Raw genomic sequence first — 22,202 nt, forward strand, 5'->3', positions numbered from 1 at the left:
CCGTCCCCACGTCCAGCGGGGAAGACAACTGACCCGACTGCCCAGGCTGGCGCCGGCCGCTCTCAGAGCCCAGGGAGCCGAGCGCACTGCGGCTGCGCAGGCATGCCGGGGGCGGGGCTTGGGGCCGAGTGGCCGGAATGATTAGCCGAGGGGCTGCTCCGCCCCTGGCCCCGCCCCCGGCCCCCTCCCACCAGCGGCGTCACCGCCCCGCCCCCGCCTCCCGCCCGCTCAGCTTCGGGGTGGACACGGGGCTTCGCCGCGGGCAGGGCGGAGGGCAGCGAGTGAGCCCGCGGCGGGGTGGCGGCGGCCGGCCTGTGTGCGCGGTGAGTGGACGCGGAGGCCGGGCGGAGGCCGCTGCGGGGCGCCGGGCGGCGGGAGGAGGCCCGGGCGGCGGGAGGCGCCGGAGGCACCGGGCTTGCAGCCTGAGGGGCGGCGGCGGGCGAAGGGGGGCGCGGCCGGCTGGCCAGCCCGCCGGGGCGGGCGGGTCCGGCTGCGGCCGGTTGGCGTGGGTCCTCGGTCTGGGTCCCAGAGCTCTGGGGGCGGCGCTTCGGAAATTGATTGGCACGCCTGACGTTTGTCTTCCACGTTCTTAACGGGGACGCGGGGAGGAAATGGAAAGGTCCCCGGAGCGCTGCCGGGGTGGGGTGGGGTGGCGGCGGGGGAAGGGGCTCGCCCGGGAGGTGGTCCTCGCCTCGGTGTGCGAGCTGCTTTCTTCTGGGGTGGAGGAGAGGTAGAGGCCAGGTAGACGGGGTGACTTTCACGGAGCGGATGGTTAAAACAAACAAACTAGGAATGCCTAGGCCCCCCCCCCCCCCCACGCCCTGCCCTGCCTGCAACGCAGCCAACATTCCCAGCAACTTTTAAGTAGCAGGCGAGAAATCTCGGAGATTTGATATGTTTGAGCTATGTTCTTGGACTTTGAAGGGTAAAGGGAAAACACTTGAGTAGGGTTTTTTCTTCCCATCTATCGCAGTTTTGATAGGGAATCTGCCTGGAAGATTTTAGTACTTGACGTTAGTGGCGGTGTAGGAAACTGGTTTCTCTGAGGTCTAATCAGATTGGGAATTTATCCATTTGATTGGGTAAGCAAGGCAGACAAATTAAAAAAAAAAAAAAAAGAAACAACTTTGGGTATTTTTGTATTTCACAGACCTGTTAACGAGCCCAGCTACCACCGATGAAGATGTGTTGTACTGAGTAGCTGCAGGACTTGATCTTTACTGATCCGAGACGGTCTTATTTGTTCCACTTTTTTGTTTGTTTGTTTGTGTATCCCGCTGCTTTGAGTTTTATTGTAACGGCTGAGAAACGTGGGAAATAAAATAACATGCTGTGGTCTTGAACCCTTCTTTTTGAGGAAATACTAAAGTGCCAGAGTGAAAAGCCACAATGGCAGCCAGAGAGAGGCTCTTTGAACTTTGGATGCTTTATTGTACGAAGGTAATTGCTTTTATTTCTGTACTTAAAAATACGTGATTATAAAATTCTGTATCCAGCATTATGACCTTAATGGGTAGTGTGTTTGTTCATATTAATCCTGAATTGGCAGGTGTGGTGGAACACGCCTGTAGTCCCAGCACTTGAGAGGCAGAGGCAGGTGGAGTTCTGTGAGTTTGAGTCCATCATAGTTAAGAGAGTTCCAGGACAGCCAGGACTGCATAGAGAGCCCTTGTCTCAAAACAACAAAACAAAAACAACCCCCCCATCCTGAATTTTAAAAACATGTAAGAGATCGTATATTTACCATATTTTTTCAGATTTGAGTACATTGACTATATTGGCCTACTATTAAAAACTTACAGATGTGTTTTTTGATTTTATCTTCAATGATCTCAAAATTATATAGGTAAGATTGTGTTATAAAAGGAAAATAAAAGTCTTATGTGTAGGATGTGTGGGGCACACGGGTGCCATGATACTTCTATAGAGGTCGGGGACGACTTTTTGGATTTGGTTCTCTCTGCCCTTCCATAGCTCCCTAGGATTGGATTTAGGTTTGCAGGATTGTGTGGCTGGTGCTTTACTCTTTTTTTTTGGGGGGGGGGTTGACCTTTGAGAGAGAAGTAGGTTTGTTTTGTTTTTGGCCCTCATTCTGTGAATTATTCCAAAAAGTCTTTTCAGCCTCCTCCTTAAAGCGTTTGTTATGGATCATTTTAAGCATGTACGAAGAAGATAAGATACAGTAAACTGTTATTTGTCACTCATTTCAACAGTGATCAGTTTATACCATGGTTCTATTCTGTTCTCTCTGTATTGAATTATTTAAAATCAAATTCCATACAGTTTAGGATGTTGCCTGTAGATATTTAAAAGTGTATCTGTAAAATAAGTCTTAAAAACTATCACAATACAATAATTATTTAAACTACAAAACATACACTTTTGTCCAAACTTCTCTGCTAATCTCATAAGACTCTTATTTTCTCACTGCATAATTCAGTATTTAAACAAAGTATACGCACTGTCTTTTATTGAAAGGATGTGTGAAATCTTTACCACACTTCTTTGATACTCATTTGTGGTAGAAAGCACCCACCTCCACCCCCGAGACAGGGTTTCTCTGTGTAGCCTTGGCCGTCCTGGAACTCGCTTTGTAGACCAGACTGGTCTTGATCTCAGAGATCTGCCTCTGCAAGGCATGTGCCACCACTGCCTGGCTTTTGAGAGCAGTTTTTGACCTTAATGGATCTCTGTGAGTTTTTAAAAGTTGTTTCTCTTTGGGCTTGGGTACCTGTAAACTGGCAAGTGTAGATAGAGTCTTGATTCAGGTTCTAGTTTGGGTATGGAAGGCTATAATAGTTCATAAATGTAGCCTTCACCCATGATTTTTACCTGTTCCATGAGAATTTTGCGTGACTAATGTTCTAGCACTTTTTTCATTTGTTGGGATATGTAGAGAAATGACCTTTTATTATTTATTGATGACTTCCTTAAAAGAAAGTCATGTTGCATAAATGTTTGATTCTCTTTGCCAATTTCCATTCAGTACAATGGTTTGATTAACAAAATGACCAGTTTTTCTGGAGTACCAAGTTTTTTTTTTTTTTTTTTTTTTTTTTGAGACAGGATTTCTCTGTGCAGCTTTGCGCCTTTCCTGGAACTTGCTTTGGAGACCAGGCTGGCCTCGAACTCACAGAGATCCGCCTGCCTCTGCCTCCCGAGTGCTGGGATTAAAGACATGCAGCACCACTGCCCGGCAAGTTTTTTTTTTTTTTAATTCAAAAAAATATTTATTTATTATATATAGTGTTCTGCCTGCATGTATGTCTGCATACTAGAAGAGGACGCCAGATCCCATTACAGATGGTTGTGAGCCACCATGTGGTTGACTAGGAATTGAACTCAGGACCTGTGGAAGAGCAGCCAGTGCTCTTAACCTCGGAGCCATCTCTCCAACCATCCAAGTTTTTTTTTTAATGATTAAAATTTAAACAATGCTTGCCATCTTGCAGTCCCACTTGACTTTCTGAATATACAGAATACTGTGCACATACCAGGTTAAAGGAGAGATCTTTGAAGATCATGCAGATCTGTCTCAGGGCAGTGAAGTTATAACATCGTTCATATTTGCCACAGTGCTAACTGACTCGGCACCAGTACTCCAGTATGTCAGGAGTAAGCCACTCTGGTAATGCTCTGGGCATTGCCACTGATCAGTTTGAAAGTTTAGGTGCTGGGAACTAACCCTGGTCTTCTACATAGCATCAAGTGCTCCAGCCCAGCCAGAACTCTGGATATTCCCGTTTTAGCCTCCAAGGGCTGGTGCTATAGGGATGTTGATCTCACTCTGTTTTTGTTGAGATTACATTGAAAAATTAAGTGGAGCTAGTAGAAATAGACCCAAAATTTAGTTCTAATTCTGGGTCTTTTTCATCTTAAGGACCTTAAAATCAGGTCATCTAGTTTCTTTATATTTCTATTTTCTCATCTGTCAAATGGGAAAAATAAAGTAACTTTCATTTATCTCTCAAAGTTGTTGAGGAAAAACGAATTTGTTTTATTGGCATGTACATTAAAAGTAGAAAATGTTATTAGTCTTTTGTGTCATAATTCCCATTGATCTTTATATTTACAATCAAGGGCAGTTTTTCTCTTTGGTGGAAGTGAAGCTGAGCTAATAAAATTACATTTTCATCTTAAAGTTTTCAGATTGCCATTTAAGCATAGTTATCTTGAGTAATGGTGTGGGTTTTTATTCCCCCACTCTAACACAAGTTTGTTTTGGACCTTGGTGATGCTCCATTTCCTGCAGTTGCCCTTTGTCCTTCTAAATCTGGAATATGACTGAACTAGATAGTTTTGCAGTGAGCTCAGAATAGAGTTCCTTTTCAGAATAAAAGTTTTGCTTTATAGTGAAAGTAGGATTTAATGGTGTTTTATTTAGATAAAAGGAATGCACCTCCTTTTATACAGGTTTTGAAAATCATGCTGGTGGCTTCTGATTACATGTTTGTTTAAGGACATTAGATGTGAAAGTCAAAAATGAATATTTGATACCGAAGACCCGAAGGTTGTCTTTAGGAAATGAATATTACCTCTGTGGTTTGGTTTGTGCTCATCATGTACTACTCCTAAAAAAAGTTAAGATGGCGTGAAAAAATTTTATTGTTGGGCTGGGTGTGGTGGCACACACCTTTAATTATTTAAAACAAGTTATCTTGATCTCTGAGTTCAAGGCCAGCTTGGTCTACATGGAGAGTTTCAGACTATCCTGGCTGTGTAGTGAGACCCTGTCTCAAAAATCACATTCTTCTTCTTTTTTTTTTTTTTTTTATTCTTTTGATTATCTACATTTCCCTGGTAGTTGGTAGCATAGGCATCACTTAATCTATGCTTTGGAAACTGATACTTTGGCAAAGTTAGCCAGTATAAGATTACTAGGTTTCCAGGTAAGCATTCTGAGTTTTCAGTCCTTGAGGGACTTTCAGGTATTTCATAGGTAGATAGGAAGTTCAAAAGGGAGGCTTGTGTTAGAAATAAATATTTGAGAGTTATATTGGAAATGATTTGTACATATGGAGAAGAAGGTAACGTCAGGAAGTTTGGACCTAAAGAACTTTTATTAGGAAGAGAGAGAAGTCCATCATTTCCTGTCTTCCCATATAATAGTGCATGTTAAGGAGTTGGAATGGGAGAGTTAGGAGGGTTGGTTCCGCAGAAAGTAGAGTGGTTTAGGAAGTAGTCTAGAAGAATGCAATGTAGCATTCAAGAGAAGCATTTGGAAGGCTGGGTGTGGTGGTGCACGCATGTACTTCTAGGACTCAGGAGGTTGATAGGAGAATTCTGAGTTCCAGAACAAAGTGAAAAACTGGGGCTGAGGAGGCGGGTGTCTCAGTGTCTAAAGTTCTTGTTGTGGCAGTGTAAGAGCTAGAGTTCTGGGAGTAGTGCACATCTGGAATCCTGGGTAGCCTACAGTGAGATAGGAGTTGGCAACAGGACCTACCTCCCTGGAAGCTCATGGTCCGGGTGTGCTCAGTGGTGAACAAGAGACCCTGAGGTAGAAGGTAAGGACCAACATCCAGTGTAATCTTCTGACTATTATATGGATGCTTGATGTGTATACACACACACACACACACACACACACACACACACACACTCACACACGCTCTCACAAAATTACTCCCCCAAACATTGTAGAGGTTATTGGTAGTTTCAGTAAAAGCAGTCCATAAAGAGTGAAAATTAAAGATGTTAAAAATAAAAGTTATTTATTTATTTATTGAATCCAGACCCTCATGCATGCTAACCAGGTACAGTACTATTGATCTACAAACCCCTTGTCCTCATTTTTTTCTTATCAAATTCAGACTTAAATTTGTTACCATGCTGCTTTTATCAGTTAAAAAGGCTTCCTTTTGTTTTGTCTTGTTGTTTTTTTTTTGTATCAAACTGGTCAAGAATATTGGTCTATCGATCACACTTTGGCATCTAGAATATTGGAACAGTCCTCGATTTCCAAAATCCATCTGTAATTCTAGAGTTGTATGATGTAAGGAACTTATTACTCCGTGAATTGTAAACTTTCCTATAACATGGTATAACAATACTGTTTACAAGATAGGAAGTACCCCTAAGATAATTTAAATAGCTTACAAGTTATTTTGAATAGCACAGGCTTTAAAGATTCCTACCTGTAAGTTAGGTGTCCCAGAAACCAACCTCTGATAGCTCCCTTAAGCTGCAGTTTTAGAAATAAAGCTTTGATCAGGTCTGTCTGCATGTTGTAACCTGAAATTTCTTGGTCCAGCCCAGCTCTGAAGTCCTGCAGCCATTTATAAAATTCACTCAGAGGCTTTTATTAATTACAAACTGTATGGCCGATGGCTTCAGCCAGCTCTTTCATCTGAAATTTACCCATTCCTATTCATCTGTATGTTGCTACGTGGCTGTGGCGTTACCAGTCTGCTGGCATCTTACTGCTCCTTTGGCAGCTGCTGGCATCTTTCCCATCTCCACCCTTCTTCATCTCGTCTTCAGTTGGAATGTACCGTGTCACCGAATCCTGCCCCGCCATAGGCCAGTGCAGCTTTATTTATTATCCAGTGGGAGCCACACATATTCGCATCATACAGAAAGACACCCCCAGCAGCAGGTTGATTTGCCCTTGCTAAAGTTTCCTCTTCTTCCCTTTGAAATTACAGGGCAAGTTTCCTACAAGGGAGCTGTGAGTGGCGGCCACACCCTTAATCCAAGAGCTGGGGAGGCAAAGGCAGGTAGTCTCCAAGTTCAAGGCAAGCCTGGTCTGCATAGAGAGTCATAGGTCAGTCAGAGCTACATAGTAAGATTCTGTTTAAAAAAGTCAAAAATCCTCAAACCCTCCAAACCAAAACTACAACAAAAAAGTTGAGATCAGGAATCCATCTATCAGAGTCCTGCTTTCTTGATCAGTCATTTGTGTCCCTCTTATACATAGCATGTACTTTGTATTTATCTCAGTCTTGAACCAGGATCTTGTGATGACATCGACATACATCATCAAGTCCACTTGTGACTTCTCTTGATAATAGAGACTGAACTCAGAAGACGCCATCAATGTATGTCCCCCACAAAGCTGACCGAGTGTTAAAACTAAAATGGGAGTGCCACAATAAAGATTTCAGGAAAGGAAGAATGGCAGGCGCGTAACTGGGAGTTCATGGCCGCCCTGAAAACTAAGTCGTCCCAGAGAATCAAATTGCTATGGTTTTGCCCCAGAGGCCGCTCTTCCATTTCTTCTGGTTCTGTGCTCTTCGAAATTCTTATTTTTGTATAATCTCCCTCCCCTAATCTGAAGAGGGTGTGAGAGTCTGTGCTCTTGGAGATCCTTATTTGTGTGTAATTGCTCCCCCCATCCCCCCTTAATCTGAAGAGGGTGTGAGAGTCTGTGCTTACACAGACGAGGTTGTGACAAGGCAACTTGCTCATTCGGCTTTCTGGATTTGAAAGTCACTCAGAGAGATGAATGCTCTGCTAAGTTGTTTCTGGCTCCTTTGTCTGGTTGTGTTGTCTAATGCCTCCTCTGTATACTCCATTGGGATTAAGGCAACTGCTTGTTCCTTATTGTAGTAGTAAAGACTGGGTTTTCTCCACTGCCGTGGACTGTGGAGCTAAGGCATGTATGCATGGGTTTGCCTGTGGCTACTTTGACTCAGGTCAGTATAATCTATAGTGATAGTTTTTATTTCTCTAGGGCCCCGGTGGTTAGCTTCACGGCATGTTTGTCCCTGTTGGAACGCATGCGATTGTCGAGGGCAGTTTTGTAAGAGTACATTGAGGTGCAGCTACCAAGACCTCTCTTACATTGCAGAAAAAGGACGATTGGGTCACAGATTTTACTTGTTTGTTGTTGGTGTTGAGTAGTTACCATCTTTTTGTTTGTTTGTTTGTTTTCTGAGATAGGATTTCTCTGTAGCCCTGGCTGTCTTGTAACTTGCTCTGTAGAACAGGCTGGTCTTGAACTCAGGTCCACCTGCCTTTGCCTCCCGAGTGCTGGGATTAAAGGCATGCACCACCACCGCCTAGTGCCATCCTTTTATTTTATTGGTATATCTAAATTAATTAATTAATTAATTAATTTGAGATGGGGACTCGCTCGGTAGCTCTGGCTTGCCTGGAATCAGTATGAGACTAAACTCGCCTCAAACTTAAACTTAACACAGTCTTCTAGTTTTTGCCTCCTGAAGGCCTGCTTTAATCTGGGCAGTGTTGAATTGCCCTAGCACTCTTGGAATGCTCACTACATTTGTGTGTTGTGCTAGTCAGTGTACAAATAGGGAGATAAGATTGTACAGCTGGGCGGTGACAGCACACGCCTTTAATCCCAGCACTCAGTAGGCAGTGCCAGGTGGATCTCTGTGAGTTCAAGGCCAGCCTGGTCTACAGAGCGAGATCCAGGAAAGGCACCAAAACTACACAGAGAAACCCTGTCTTAAAAAACCAAAAAACCAAAAAACCAAAACCAAAACAAACAAACAAACAAACCGAAGATCCTACTGTGGTGTTTCAGTATACTGAACTTAATCATGAGAATGACTAAGAGCTAGTCCTCTGCTCTGTTAGAAAGCCTGTAAGGAGAACTCCAGGTGATGTATTTTTATTGTTCTATACTGAGGAGAAATGATACAGTCACTGCTGTTTCTGATATAGGGCTCTTTTCTTTTTATGATCATTGGGTAGTAAAGTGTAGTTCATCTATAAACTCTTCCAGGCTGGATGAGATTGTTTGGTGTGTTAACTTTGTTATAGCCTTGACTTGACGGATCCTGACTGAACACTCCTTGCCTTTTTAACCTACCGAATCTCCAGCCTGCCTGCATGCGTGCTTCACAACCAGCGTGTGTAGTAGGAAGGGCATCTGTTGGGTTCATGTATCCTTGGAGCGCCAACCGTTTTTAGCTTATGACTTTGGACAAGTTGTATATCCTTGTGTAATCTCTACAATTAGGGAAACTAAACCCTTTCTGGGTAGTTGTAAGGTATAAATAAGACAATAGGTTAAAATGCCTGCTGGTCCAGGTACTTTAAAGAGGATACTTTAAAAATTATGCTTTGCTTCTTAAATGAAAACAGTACCTTTCCTTCTTTGTAACTGTTCAGTTTCCTAGGAGAATTCTTTGCTTGCCAAACACTTGGTAGCACTGACCTTTAGAGTCTGAACGAGGGCTTAGAATATAGATCAGTACTAGAGTGTTGGCGTAGAATTTGAACTAGATACTAGAGAATTGCTAAATAAAATATGAAGAGAAATGCATTAATTTTTTATAGTGTGTGTGACTGTTTTGTGTCTGACTTTTACCAAGAAGTAATCCTCTGCTTTTTATAAAGAAACTAAGAAGGAGAACCCCAGGTGCTTGTGTTTTTGTAGTTCTAGCCCTAATGGATACATGAATGAATATATATATGAATGACAGTCTACTTTGAAACATAGAAAGCAAGTCAGAAGTCTCAGAAAATCCCTCACAGATGCTATTCTTTGTCTAAAATGTTTCTATCCTGTGATTTCTCTTGTGACATTATAGTTGTAATATATAAGCTGATTTTTGAATAGTAAGAGAAAAAGAAATTCTGAAAGGTCTGCAATTGTGTATGTTCTGGAAACATTCTTTGAGATTCTGGATTATAGTGTAAAACTATTACTTTAGGGGAACATAACTTTTCTAGTGACCCCTTTGTCTTAGATGTTTAATGATTAAGTATCTATACTCCTAAGTTACATGTTGGAATATGATTGCTGTAAAGAAGTGTTAAGAGACAAAAGGGGGTAAAGTGCTGAGATCACGGCTGGGATCCTGTGAGTGCCTATTTGTTAGTTAGTAACTAACTTTAGGGCGTTACTTAGGTGTCAAAACATTGCTTTTCTGACAAATGATATTGTGATCATCTTCTCATTTCAGAAAGATCCAGATTACCTGAGACTATGGTTGGACAATTTTGTTTTAAGTTATGAACAGTTTTTAGATGTTGACTTTGAAAAGCTGCCTACCAGGTACATAGAAACACTCATTTATTACCATGGGGTGAGGTTGTTAAGTTTTGGCAGAGGGTTTTTATGACGTAAGACCAGCAGCTATGCTAACAGTCTTGGACTACTGCATGCCCCTGTTCTGACGGATGTTGCTCAATGATCCCAGCAGCCTTGCTGGCTCTCAGAGACCTCTTTGCTGTGGTGAGTGACTACCTCTCAGTGGGCTGGCTCCAGCTCCTCAGTTCAGCACCAGATCTCACAGGTAGAAGATAGCATCCTCCACAAGACTGCTTTTACTTCAGGCTCAAGTTGCAAATCTTGACAGTCAGCCGCACTTGAAATTTTTTATTACATTTAATTGATTAACTAATTATCTGTCTTAAGTTTCAACACTATTGCCTTGCCCATATCTGACAGGGTCGATGATGTGCCTCCAGGAATATCTCTGCTTCCTGATAATATTCTGCAGGTTCTGAGGATCCAGCTGCTACATTGTGTTCAGAAAACAGCAGATGGGTTAGAGGAACAACAGCAGGCCTTGTCAATTCTGCTCGTCAAATTCTTCATTATTCTTTGCAGGTATCTGGTATAAAAAAGTAAAACTTTTAGCATAATTATCACAAAATTATCAAAAAAACCTGTAACAATACCTGTTAGTGATATTTGTTTGTATGAGTCTTAAATGAATGTGTGTATCTTTTGTAGTGTGATTTGTTAGCATACTGGAAAACTTCTTAATTACTATACTTAATTATAGAGATACTCAGCCAAGAATTTTCAGTGTGTGCTGTCCAGATGGCTCAGTGAGTAAAGGCACCTACTGCCAAGACTTGACTGCCTGAATTCAGTCTTCTGGACAGACATGGTGGAAGGAAAGAACTGGAGTGCCTACACTTCGATCCTTTGATTACCTGCACTGTGGCACACAAGGACTGGTGCAGTGCACATGCAAACACACAAGAGAATTTGCGATAAAATTGTTGTTTAAAAAAATAAATTTAAGTGTAACTTTAAAGACAGTGGCAAAAGTTTTTATTTTAGAAAGAGAGAATTAATATTTTCTATATGGTTCTCATCTGTAAATGTATACATTTGTGTGTGTAAGCTAGAAGATGTGTGCTAGATATTAACCTTTGTTTAAGATAGTCTCACTATGTAGTCTGCCTGGCCTGAAATCCACTTGGTAGACTGAGCTAGCCTTAAACTTAACAGAAATCTACCTGCTGCTGCCTTCAGAGTGTGAGACTAGGGGCTGGAGAGACGGTCCAGTGGTTAAGAGCACTGGCTGCTCTTCCAGAGGACCTGGGTTCAATTCCCAGCACTCACATGGCAGCTCACAACTGTCTGTAATTCTAGTTTCAGGGAATTTGACACCTTCACACCAATGCATCTAAAATAAAGTTTAAAAAAAATTTTAAAAAAGGAAAAAAAAAAGAGTGTGGGACTAAAGGGGGTTGATGGTGGGGTACACACCTTGCCTCACTTCCACCTTTATCTTTTTTTTGGTTTTTCAAGACAGGGTTTCTCTGTAGCTTTTGGAGCCTGTCCTAGACTACCTCAGTAGACCAGGCTGGCCTTGAACTCACAGAGATCCACCTGCCTCTGCCTCCCGAGTGCTGGGATTACAGGCGTGTGCCACCACCGCCCGGCCACCTTTATCATTTTGAGAGTTCCTTAGAGGCCTTGCTGAGTAGATGCTGACACATGAAATCGTGGGTGTGAGCTTCTTGGGGAAGAGTTACAGAAATTGAGACATACCTAAGACAATATTACTGAACATTATTTCACACAAAGGTACCACAGTTTACTTATTTACCTATATTGAAGGACATCTTAGTTGCTTCCAGTTTGGAACTGTTACTTATAAAACTGTTATATAAGTTTTGTATGGGTACTTTTCAACCCATGTAGACAAATACCTAGGAACAGTAATGCTGTCTCACATGGTTGTAACATTCTCACAGTCAGTGAGCGAGGATTCCTGTTGTTTCCCCATTTTTCCAGTTTTTATTTTGTGTGTATTGGTGTTTTTGCCTGCATGCATGTCTGTTTGAGGGTGCCATATCTCTTGGAACTGGAGTTACAGACAGTTGTGAGCTGCCATGTGAGTGCTGGGAATTGAACCTGGGTCCTCTGGAAGAGTTGCCAGTGCTTTTAACTGCTGAGCCATTTTTCCAGTCCCATTTTTCATGTTGATGATGCCATCTTTTAGATGTTAGCTATTGCAATCGGTGTGTAGTATTTCATTGTTGTTCCTTAATGATATAAAATACTTAACATCTTTTTTTTTTTTGAGACTGTTCATAACATTTTTGATGAAGTACCTACATAAGTCCAATTTTAAAATTGGATTGTGTTCTTCTTTTTACAGGTCTGTGAATATTTTGATATACAGTTTTTTCTTCCCAGATGATTGGTACATGTTTTTTTTTTTTTTTTCATTGTCTGCAAGTTGTTTTTTATTCTCGTAATACTGAGGCACAGGAGTTTTTATTTTTCCGAGACTTTTTTTCTCGAGCAATGGATTATGCTGTTAGTTTTCATCTACAAAGTCATCAGTCAGTCTAGGGGCCCTTAGATTTTCCTCCTGTTTCTCTAACAGTGTTGCTGCATTTGGGGCTGGAGAGATGGCTGCTCTTCAAGAGGACCCAGGTTAGATTCCCAGCACCCACAGCTCCACTCCAGTTGCAGGGGTTGTGATATCTTCTGGCCTCTGAGAGACTAGACACTCATGTGGTACCCAGACGCACATGCAAGCAAAACACCCATACACATAAAAGGAAAAACAAAACACGGTAGAACTGTAACTCATTCCACTTGTCTTTAAGCTGCAATCACTCTATATGTCTAGTGTTGTATTGAAGAAACTATTGTGTTAGAGCTGTTAAGAGTAAGAAAAAAGAGTAGTTACACAGAGAAGCCCTGTCTCAAACAAACGGAAATTTCCGTTCATTTGGGTCTTTTCTAATTGTGAACCTGACAGTGACGACTTTTAGACTTTCACTTTTGGATCAGAAACTGAAAGTTGTTTATTTAGATCATTTTTGTTCTGTTCTGTTGGGGGAGTGTGAGGCGGAGGGAAGGAAGAAAAGGATGAAAAGAGACTAGTTCTGAGAGGGAGGAGAACACATGAGAGTGGAGGGAGACGCAAGCACAGGCGGGCCCAGACCGGTCAGTCGTTTTCCTGTTTGCTGGCTTTCTCAGTGGATGAGTCCATCTCATTAATATGTAAGTGTTTTGAGACCTTGTATAAGCGGTCCCCTACTGCTTGGTGTGTGCCTCCGAGGCATAGTTTTAAAGGCTCCTGGAGTTATAGAGGGATATCCCTACTAAACATGTCGAAGTGATCTTGCTGTTTGTAGGACTGTAATGGTAAAAAGTAACAGCGCAATAAAAATTTAGCTATAGGTCCTGTTCTCTTGGATCTTTCTCTTCTCAGTACTAATTCAGATACAACTTTTAAATGAAATCTTAAGCCAGGCGGTGCTAACACACACTTAGGAGGCAGAGGCAGGCAGATCTCTGTGAGTTCGAGGCCAGTTGGGTCAGCTGTTCCAGGAGAGCCAAGGCTTTTACACAGAGAAACCCCATCTTGAAAAACAAAAACAAAAAAAGAAAATTGTAAATTTTATATGTCACTGCTGAGAGATAATTCACATATCTTGTAATTCACTGACTTAGTAATGTCATTTATTTTTAAAAATAAAACAAAATTGTACTTTTGCTACAGTCACTTTTAGAACTTCATCAGTTCATAAGGACATTCAGTTTTGTTTTGATTACAGTGTATTTAGTGTATGTCTGTCCGTGTGTCTGTTTGGATGAACCGGTTGTCTCCTGGGTCCTAGGGATTTAAATCAGAACATTAGGCTTGGTGGCAAATGCCTTTACCCTTTGTGTCATCCTGCGAGCCCCAAGGATACTGAGTTTTTAATCTCTTGAGAAACTGCCAGACTGTTTTCCAGAGTAGCTATTATAATTTAAATTCCTACCTGCTTGAAGGTTTCAGTTTTTGTACATCCTTCCCAAAATCTATTTTCTGCTTCTGTCTTACTAGTGAATATGAAAGTAGTTTTCATGACTGATGATGTTGAACATTTTCGATGTGCTTAGGATTTATATGTAGTACATTGTGAGCTACACACAGACTTTAAAATTAAAAAAATGTGTATGTACATGTGTCAGGTGCTTGCAGAGGCTAAAGGAAGTCAGATGTCCTGGAGCTGGGGTTATAGGTGGTTGTGAGCCAGCTGATGTGGGTGCTGGGAGCCAAACTTGGATTCTCTGAAAGAGTAGTATATATTCATAACCACTGAGCCATCTCTGGTCCTCACACAGAATTTTAAATGTTCTGCCTTAGAGAAAGGGATAAACAGCTAAGATGTCATGCTAATTTATTTATTTATTCATTTTTGTGGCTTTTTGAGACAGGGTTTCTCTTTGTAATTTTGGTGCCTGTCCTGGATCTCGATCTTTAGACCAGGCTGGCCTTGAACTCATAGAGATCCGCCTGCCTCTGCCTCCTGAGTGCTGGGATTAAAGGTGTTCACTACTGCAGCCTGGCTTAGTTTAATTGTGTGTGTGTGTGTGTGTGTGTGTGTGTGTGTGTGTGTGTGGTTTTCAAGACAGGGTTTCTCCGTGTTGTTTTTGGTGCCTGTGTGGATCTCGCTGTGCAGACCATGCTGGCCTCAAACTCACGGAGATCCTCCTGGCTCTGCCTCCCAAGTGCTGTGATCAAAGGTTTGCTTCACCACCGCCTGGCCATAAGCTTAACTTTTAACAATAATGCCAAGAAGATACTTAGGTGTTGTAAATTAGCTTACTCTGTGTCACAACTGAAGTACTTACGGACTCTCTACTTTGAACAGGATGTAATGGTGTGTCCTCTTAGAATATTTAAAAATAACAATGCAACTTATGTCATGGACTTCTGATACATTTATAAAATATGACATAATTCAAAATCAGGAAATTAAAATTCAGAAAGTAGCATGAAAACTGTAATAGTATATGTCTTGAACAATGGCAATACCCTGTGTATCATTTTCTTTTTTAATATCATTGATATTTCATTTGCCAGCATTTGTTCTCAAAGTGCAAGCTGAATACACTAGCAGTATATTGCTCATATGTAATAAATGTTGTTCCTTTTTTCTCCTAGGAATTTATCAAATGTAGAAGAAATTGGAACTTGCTCTTATATTAATCATGTCATTACCATGACAACACTGTATATTCAGCAAGTAGGTGTGAATACATTCCTTTTTGTTGCTTTATTGAGACTAACTAGGCTTTACTATTTTTTTAGTTTTTTTTTTAATATTGTAATTGACTTTGCTAAATGTTTTCAAAGGAGATAGTAATTGAAAAGACAATTAAAATTAGTAGTGGGTGACAGATCATTTTATAAATCTTACATTTTCCTTTTTTAAAATAAAATGATGTGTTTCTATTTCATGTACATTGATTTACTTGTATGAGGGTGTTAGATCCTTTGGAACTGGAGTCACAGACAGTTGTGAGCTGCCATGTGGGTGCTGGGAATGCTCTTAACCACTGGGTCAGCTCTCCAGCCCCAAGTCCTATATTTTCTAAAAGTAATCAAGTAGCTATTTATGTTATTTTAATGTAGAAATTTTTATAGTTTTAAAAAAATGACATTTTATTTTAGGTATGAATTTATCATAAATCTTACATGATTTCCAAAGATGTTGGACTATTTTAAATGTATTCCAGGAAGTATTTAACATCTGAGAGAATGTATCTAGTCCATCTGATTAAATGACTCTTAGGGAATCAAAGAGGAAGTTAGTCTTTTGTAAATAAAAATGACTTATTGAAAGCTGATAAATAAAACATGTCCTTAACTTTTTTAAAATTTTATTCTCAGTTAAAAAGCAAAAAAAAGGAGAAGGAAATGGCTGATCAGACATCTATTGAAGAATTTGTGATCCATGCATTGGCATTCTGTGAAAGTTTATATGATCCGTATAGGAATTGGAGACATAGGATTTCAGGGTATGTCTTATAAATGCTACTGTTGAGATTGAGTCTAACTGTGTAGCTTGTCTGGCTAGGAACTTGTTATATAGACCAGGCTGGAGAGAGCCACCTGCTGCTGGAGTGCTGAGATCAAAGGCCTGCACTACCAATCTGCCTTAGTAAAGCCTGAGGGCTGTTGGCCTGATGCGGTGGCTCAGTGGGCTTAGAGAGCCACATACGCTTGAGGGCCTGTGTTCAGATCCCTAGAACTCATGGAAAAGCTTGATGTGAGAGCATAAATGTCTGCAGTCACGGTGTTCTTATGAAGACATGGGAGATGGAGACAGGAACAACTCTGGAGGGTCGCAGGCAAGCTAACCTGGCACATGTAGTAGAAAACCAACAGAGCCCTCGAACAAAATGGAAAAGGCCAAGATTGATGCCTGAGGTTGTCCCTTGCCCTTCATGCACACGGTGTGTGCCTCCATTCACACATGCTTGCACAATCTGTTATACACACATGATAAGTTAACAGAACAAAACTTTGAAAGCCATGAATTTGTGGGTCTTTATAGAGAGTGTCTTCTGTATGTGAATCTTAAAAGAATATCTTTCTATATAAAAGCAATATGGAAAGATGCATCGAAGATCCACATGTGGAGATTGAGGAGATGACTCGTTAGTAAAGTGCTTGGTACGCAAGCACAAGAGCTTTAGTTTGGTCTCCAGAATCCACAGAAAAGGCTAGGGTCAGCACTGGGCTGTTAGAGACAGGCTAGTCCTGGAGCTTGGTAACCAGTGTAGCTTACTCTGTCTTCTCAGTTCCTCTCCACTCTATTTTTATGTCTTTTTTGAGGCAGAGTCTCACTTTGTATCCTTGGCTGGTTTGGAGCTGCTTTGTAGACAATGAATTCACAGAGATCTGCCTGTCTGTGCCTGTCAAGGGCCACTTAGTTTTTGAGACAGGCTCTGACTGTCTGCCCAGCAAGCTCCAGGGATCTTCATGTGTCCTCCTTTTCAGTGCTGGGGTTGCAGGCACAGTATGGCATTTTAGTTGTGTGTATGAATCTGGGTGTGCATGTGGATGTCATAAGACAACTTGTTTCTCTCCACCATGTGGGTTCTGAGGATTGAATTTAGGTTGTCAGGCTAATGACAAACAAATCCATTATCTGCTTAGCCATCTCCTCAGCTGATTGTCTGGCTTCTTTATCTGGGTGCTGGGGATTGGACCCAGGTCCTCCTACTTGCCCAGCAAATGCATTATCAACTGAGCCATCTCCCCAGCCCCTGTACTTGCACTTTGAATAGCTACCCTTAGGTGATGGTAGCAGAACATATGTATAGACGTTGTAACAGTTCACTTTGTATATTCTATAGGATATATTTTATTGACATAGAATATATCCTGCCACTTGAGAAGGCAGAAGCAGGAGGATCAGGAGTTCCAGGTTATTCTCAGCTACATAGTGAATTTGAGGCCAGCCTGGGCTATATTATTAGATCCTATCTCAAAACCACTATTTATTTTAAAGTATATGGGCATGAGACTGGTATAGTTGATTCATTACCAATTTGAATGAAAATTTCTACTGCAGTGTATGTTTGTATTCTAATGCTAAAAATGTGTGACTGAATTTGTGAGCAAACAGCTGATCCTGTGTAGGCCCACTATATCAAGTATGGAAAAATGTTTCCAGTTCCACACGTGCCCTCATGTCACATGTTATTTCTATAGAAATTTATATTTAATTGTCAATGAAGCACGAAAAGGAAAAAAAAACCTGTGTGTGTGTGTGTGTGTGTCCCTGATAGGATTGGGAAAGATATACAAAGGATACAAAATCTCGGGGATAAATTCAAGAGATTGTCTAACAACTACACCTGTGGTACTGTAGCTATTAACCGTGTATTCTTAAGAATGGTTAAGAGAGTAATGTGAGGCAATTTATGAATGTTAGTTTGACTTATTCTGCTACACACGCGCGCACACACACACACACACACACACACACGCACACACACGCGCACACACACACGGAATTTGATTTTATTAATCTGCTAGCTTTATTTTGATTATACTTAGAGAGTCTTAAATAGTAACTCAGTGGAACTAAAGTATAAGAATAAAACAAAACAAACAAACCAACAGCAACAATAAAACCTCTCCTTAAAATACCAGTCTAAGATGTAGCTCAGTGGTAAAATGCTTTGCCTGCCGTTCCCTAGAGACCAGATTCCATCCTAGCACCAGGTTGGGGGAGGGGGCATACAAATGCTTGTTTGCTTATTCAGCTGTTTATTCAAATGTTTATTAGTTCATTGTGCTGTAACTTTAATAGGTATTGTTACATTTCTAATGTAAGTTTAGTAGGTATCATTGCCTGTCCAATGGAGAAAAAAATTGTTTAGTTGTGCCCTAGGCTCTATTTGCCAAATGTGACAATATATGCACAGAAATAATCACAGAAAAGAATAAACTATCAAGAAAAAAAAAGAATTTATGAGTTCATACCTGTGCTAAGTAAAGGAAAAATTAAATTTCTTATTAGTAGTAGATTATGAAGTGTCAATTAATAAATACAGAGAAGATGTTGGAGTTGAAAGAAAGTCTGCATTTTGATTTATGTATCATAGTAAAGATTGTATTAGTCACAGATCATTGATGGATAATAAGTCTAGAGGCAAGTTCTGATTAGGAGTATAATATGTAAATTTTTAAAATGCCTTTCTAAAAATTACTTATTACTTGTAAATGAAAAATTAACAATGTATACTGGGCAGTATTACTCACTATAATAAAGCAGACTGGGTAACCAAAATTAACATCAGTGAGAACTTCACACATGATATCCTGAGAAAGACATCATTGTCTCTGTGGTAGTTAGCAGTTCAGCTGTGAATACATAGTCCAAACCTAATTTTGAGAAAGCACCAAGCAAAATCCAAAATAAGAACTTTCTATTAGTAGGGGGAAGACTAGTGTATACCTGTAGCCTATAGATATACAGAATTTCTAGGTAGTTTCAGATACTTTCCACTTATGTTGTTTTTAATAATATTAAATATACTTTCAGGGCATGATAAAAAATCTCTAATTTTTATTTTAATTATAGTTCTTAATTTTCACCATTCCTCTATTTGAAAGTATTATTGGTTTTAATAAGATTTATTCTCCAATATCTTTATCCCCATGGCTATCTAAGCAATTTTATTTTGTGTTGAACTGAAATCACTGAAATGTTCTTAGTAAAAGCCTGTACACTTTGTATTGGCCTTGTTAAAGTTTATAGAAAGTATCTGTGAAAACGCCTGGAATTTTCATTAAAAGATAATCTCATTCCTATATTGGATCTGCATCCTTAAAATGAGGGAACTTAAAGGTCTGGACCCATTGTATCTGAATAAAACCTCAGCAAGGTGCACGCAGGGCAGTCGCTAGCTTTTGTAAGTCATAGTCTTAGCTTTCACTTTCCCAGGATTGCTGTGCAAAATTTTCTGCAGATTGGAAATTTAAATGCTGGCTTCTTTTTAAATTCCCAGTTATTTGGAGACTTAACCTGGCTATCATAATGCATAATAGAAAGTATTCTCTAATTGGTAAGCACTTAAGTTGTTTCAATGCCCCTTTGAACATTGTACCAGTCCTGAAGTTGTTTTGTTCAGTATACAAACCAAAATCAGAATGTTAAATTTGTTTTAAAACTGTCTTTTAAATGGTGCCACCTCTACTTGCTCATGTTATAATTTGTTACTGACTTCTTTTTTTTAATGATAGACGAATCCTCAGTTCCGTGGAAAAGAGCAGACAGAAATACAAACCGGCTTCTCTCACAGTGGAGTTTGTGCCTTTCTTTTACCGTAAGTAACAGTTTAATTCACTTGACTTTGATTTGATCAACTCTGACTACTGTCTTTTTTCTTACTCTGATTCTGACCTGAATTTAGTTTGTGAGTTTGTAAGATAAAGGCTGGTAAAGAACAAAACCACTGGGTTAGTTAATTTGTGTTTGGTTGTGCTTATGTTTCTTGGTTTGATTAATTTTTTTTAAATCAATTTTTTAATCTCCATGATTTTCTTTTTAAGAAGAGCTGATCTGTTGTTTTGGTGAGCTGAGCATTTTAAAGATTGCATATTTTAGAACTTTATAATTTTTGCTAAAAACAGAAATCTTGAGAGATATCCAAAGAACATGTGTTTAGCATGCACCAAACCTTCTGTTTGATCCTTAGAACCAGAAAGCAAACCAGTTTGCAGTCAAACCATTAAGAGACGTGACTACTCTATATGTGCATAGCTGTATATATGTTCTGATTTCTCCCTCACTATTGTTTTTATATTGAGACAGGGTTTCATGTCTCTTAGCCTGACTTCAAACTTGCTGTAGCTGAGGATGACTTGATCTCATCCTTAGTGCTGGCATTATAAGCACATGCCACCATACATGGCTAGTTTTCTCTCTTATAAAAATGATTGTGCTGGGGGCTGGATAGATGGCACAGTAGTTAAGAGTGCTTGCTGGTTTTGTTGAGGACCATGGTTGGTTTCCAACACCCATATGCTGCTCATAACTGCCTGTAATTCCTGTTGCTTTTCTAGCCTCCCTGGGCTCTGCGTATACATAGTGCACATACATACGTATAGGTAAATGTATACCCACAATAAAGATGACTAAATCTGGAAATAAAAAGATTGTGCTGGGGTAGGAATCTAGTTCAATAGGTAGGATGCTTACCTATCATGCACTATGTTTAATTCATAACTGCATGAATGGGGTATGGTGGCACATCCTGTAGTCTAAACACTTGAGAGTTAGAAGCAGGAGGATCAGGTCATCCTTGGCTATATAGCAAGTTTGAGGCCTACCTGGGATACACAGGACCTTGTCTTAAAAAAAGAAAAGTAATGCCATCTTTCAAGAATATAGAAAAAATTACAAAATAAAAAAGGAGCCTTTTGTTTCTTGAGTATATTGCTTATTGGAACATGTAAAATCTTAACATTTGCCACATTTGCTTCAGTGCTCTCTGCCCCCAGTGCAATCAAGAAAGACAGAAATGGCCTTGTTTGCTGAGCGAAGACAGCTGTAGTACACATCCTGTATCACTACCATTAGTGGTTGACTTCACCCTAGATAAGTGCACGTACTCAGAATAAGCTGTGCTTGGAACTGGCCTTACCTTAAAGATAAGGAACAGGAAACCCCTAAGTCAGTACAGTAGTATGGTGTTTCTGTTCAGCTGAAGTCTTTCATATAAAATTATGAGACCAGAATGGAATGAGATCCATCCAGGTTTAGAAATACAGTATCCTATAGAAGTCTTAGATCTTTGCATGTGTAAGTTGTGCACATATTTTGTTAATTGATCGCAAAATACTTTGTTTCTTTCTTGTAAATGATTTTTGGTTGTATTGTCTATTGTTACTAGTATATAGAAACAGTTTTTATATATTGATCTTACATTTTATGATCCTGCTAAATAAATTCACATCTAAGTTGTAACACTTATGATGTTCCTTAGGGTTTTATATGTTGTGTCTACAAAACATATGTTCTCCCTTTTCCTGATGTTTCCACATGTTTTCAGGACCTACACATTACAAGTCTGTAGGATTTAAAAAAAATTATTTTTATGAGCATTAGTGTTTTGCTTTCATGTATGTCTGTGTAAGGGTGTCAGATCCCTTAGAACTAGAGTTACAGACAGTTGTGAGCTGCCATGTGGGTGCTGGGAATTGAACCTGCATCCTCTGTAAGAGCAGTCAGTGCTCTTAACTGCTGAGCCATCTCTCCAGCCCCCTGTAGAATTTTTGTTGTTGTTATATCTTGTGTAGTTTTAAAAATTGTATTTGTGGGTTGGGGATTTAGCTCAGTGGTAGAGCACTCGCCTAGCAAGCGCAAGGCCCTGGGTTTGATCCTCAGCTAAAAAAATAGAAAATTGTATTTGTGTGTGCACACACATGTACTCATGCCATTGTGCCTCTGTGGAGTTCATAGAACAGTTTGCAGGTGTTGGTTCTGTCTGTCCACCATTAAGTTCTTGGTGATTGAACTCAGACTGTCAGGCTTGACAGCAAGTACCTTTGTGTACTGAGCCATCTTGCCAGCCCTTTTGTGTAGTTTTCAATCAGGGTAATTGTTCTAGTATGCTTTGGCTGCTATAACAGAATGCTTGAGACTGACTTAAACACAGCAGTTTGTTTTCTCATAGTTTTGGAGGCTTGATAGTGTAAGATCCAGATCCTAGCAGGGTTTGGCTTTTGGTGAGGTCT

General features: G+C 40.3%; 1 protein-coding gene across 2 annotated transcripts in view; it reads left to right on the plus strand.

The window, feature by feature from the left end:
* The first annotated feature begins 225 nt into the window (after positions 1-225).
* Nbeal1 (neurobeachin like 1) overlaps positions 226-22,202 on the plus strand; it is a 139,230-nt gene continuing 117,253 nt past the window's right edge. The window contains exons 1-7 of one of the 2 annotated variants that reach the window (XM_036173296.1): positions 226-323; positions 1,151-1,440; positions 9,876-9,967; positions 10,364-10,525; positions 15,108-15,189; positions 15,837-15,964; positions 19,707-19,789. In XM_036173296.1, coding sequence (XP_036029189.1) covers positions 1,390-1,440; positions 9,876-9,967; positions 10,364-10,525; positions 15,108-15,189; positions 15,837-15,964; positions 19,707-19,789 — 598 coding nt within the window. In that variant the 5' untranslated portion in view covers positions 226-323; positions 1,151-1,389. Of the gene's footprint in view, positions 324-916; positions 1,441-9,875; positions 9,968-10,363; positions 10,526-15,107; positions 15,190-15,836; positions 15,965-19,706; positions 19,790-22,202 lie in introns of those variants that run through there. The other variant, XM_036173297.1, reaches the window with a different exon arrangement.

Source organism: Onychomys torridus, chromosome 23 (genome assembly GCF_903995425.1).
Source record: "Onychomys torridus chromosome 23, mOncTor1.1, whole genome shotgun sequence".
Lineage (NCBI taxonomy): Eukaryota > Metazoa > Chordata > Mammalia > Rodentia > Cricetidae > Onychomys > Onychomys torridus.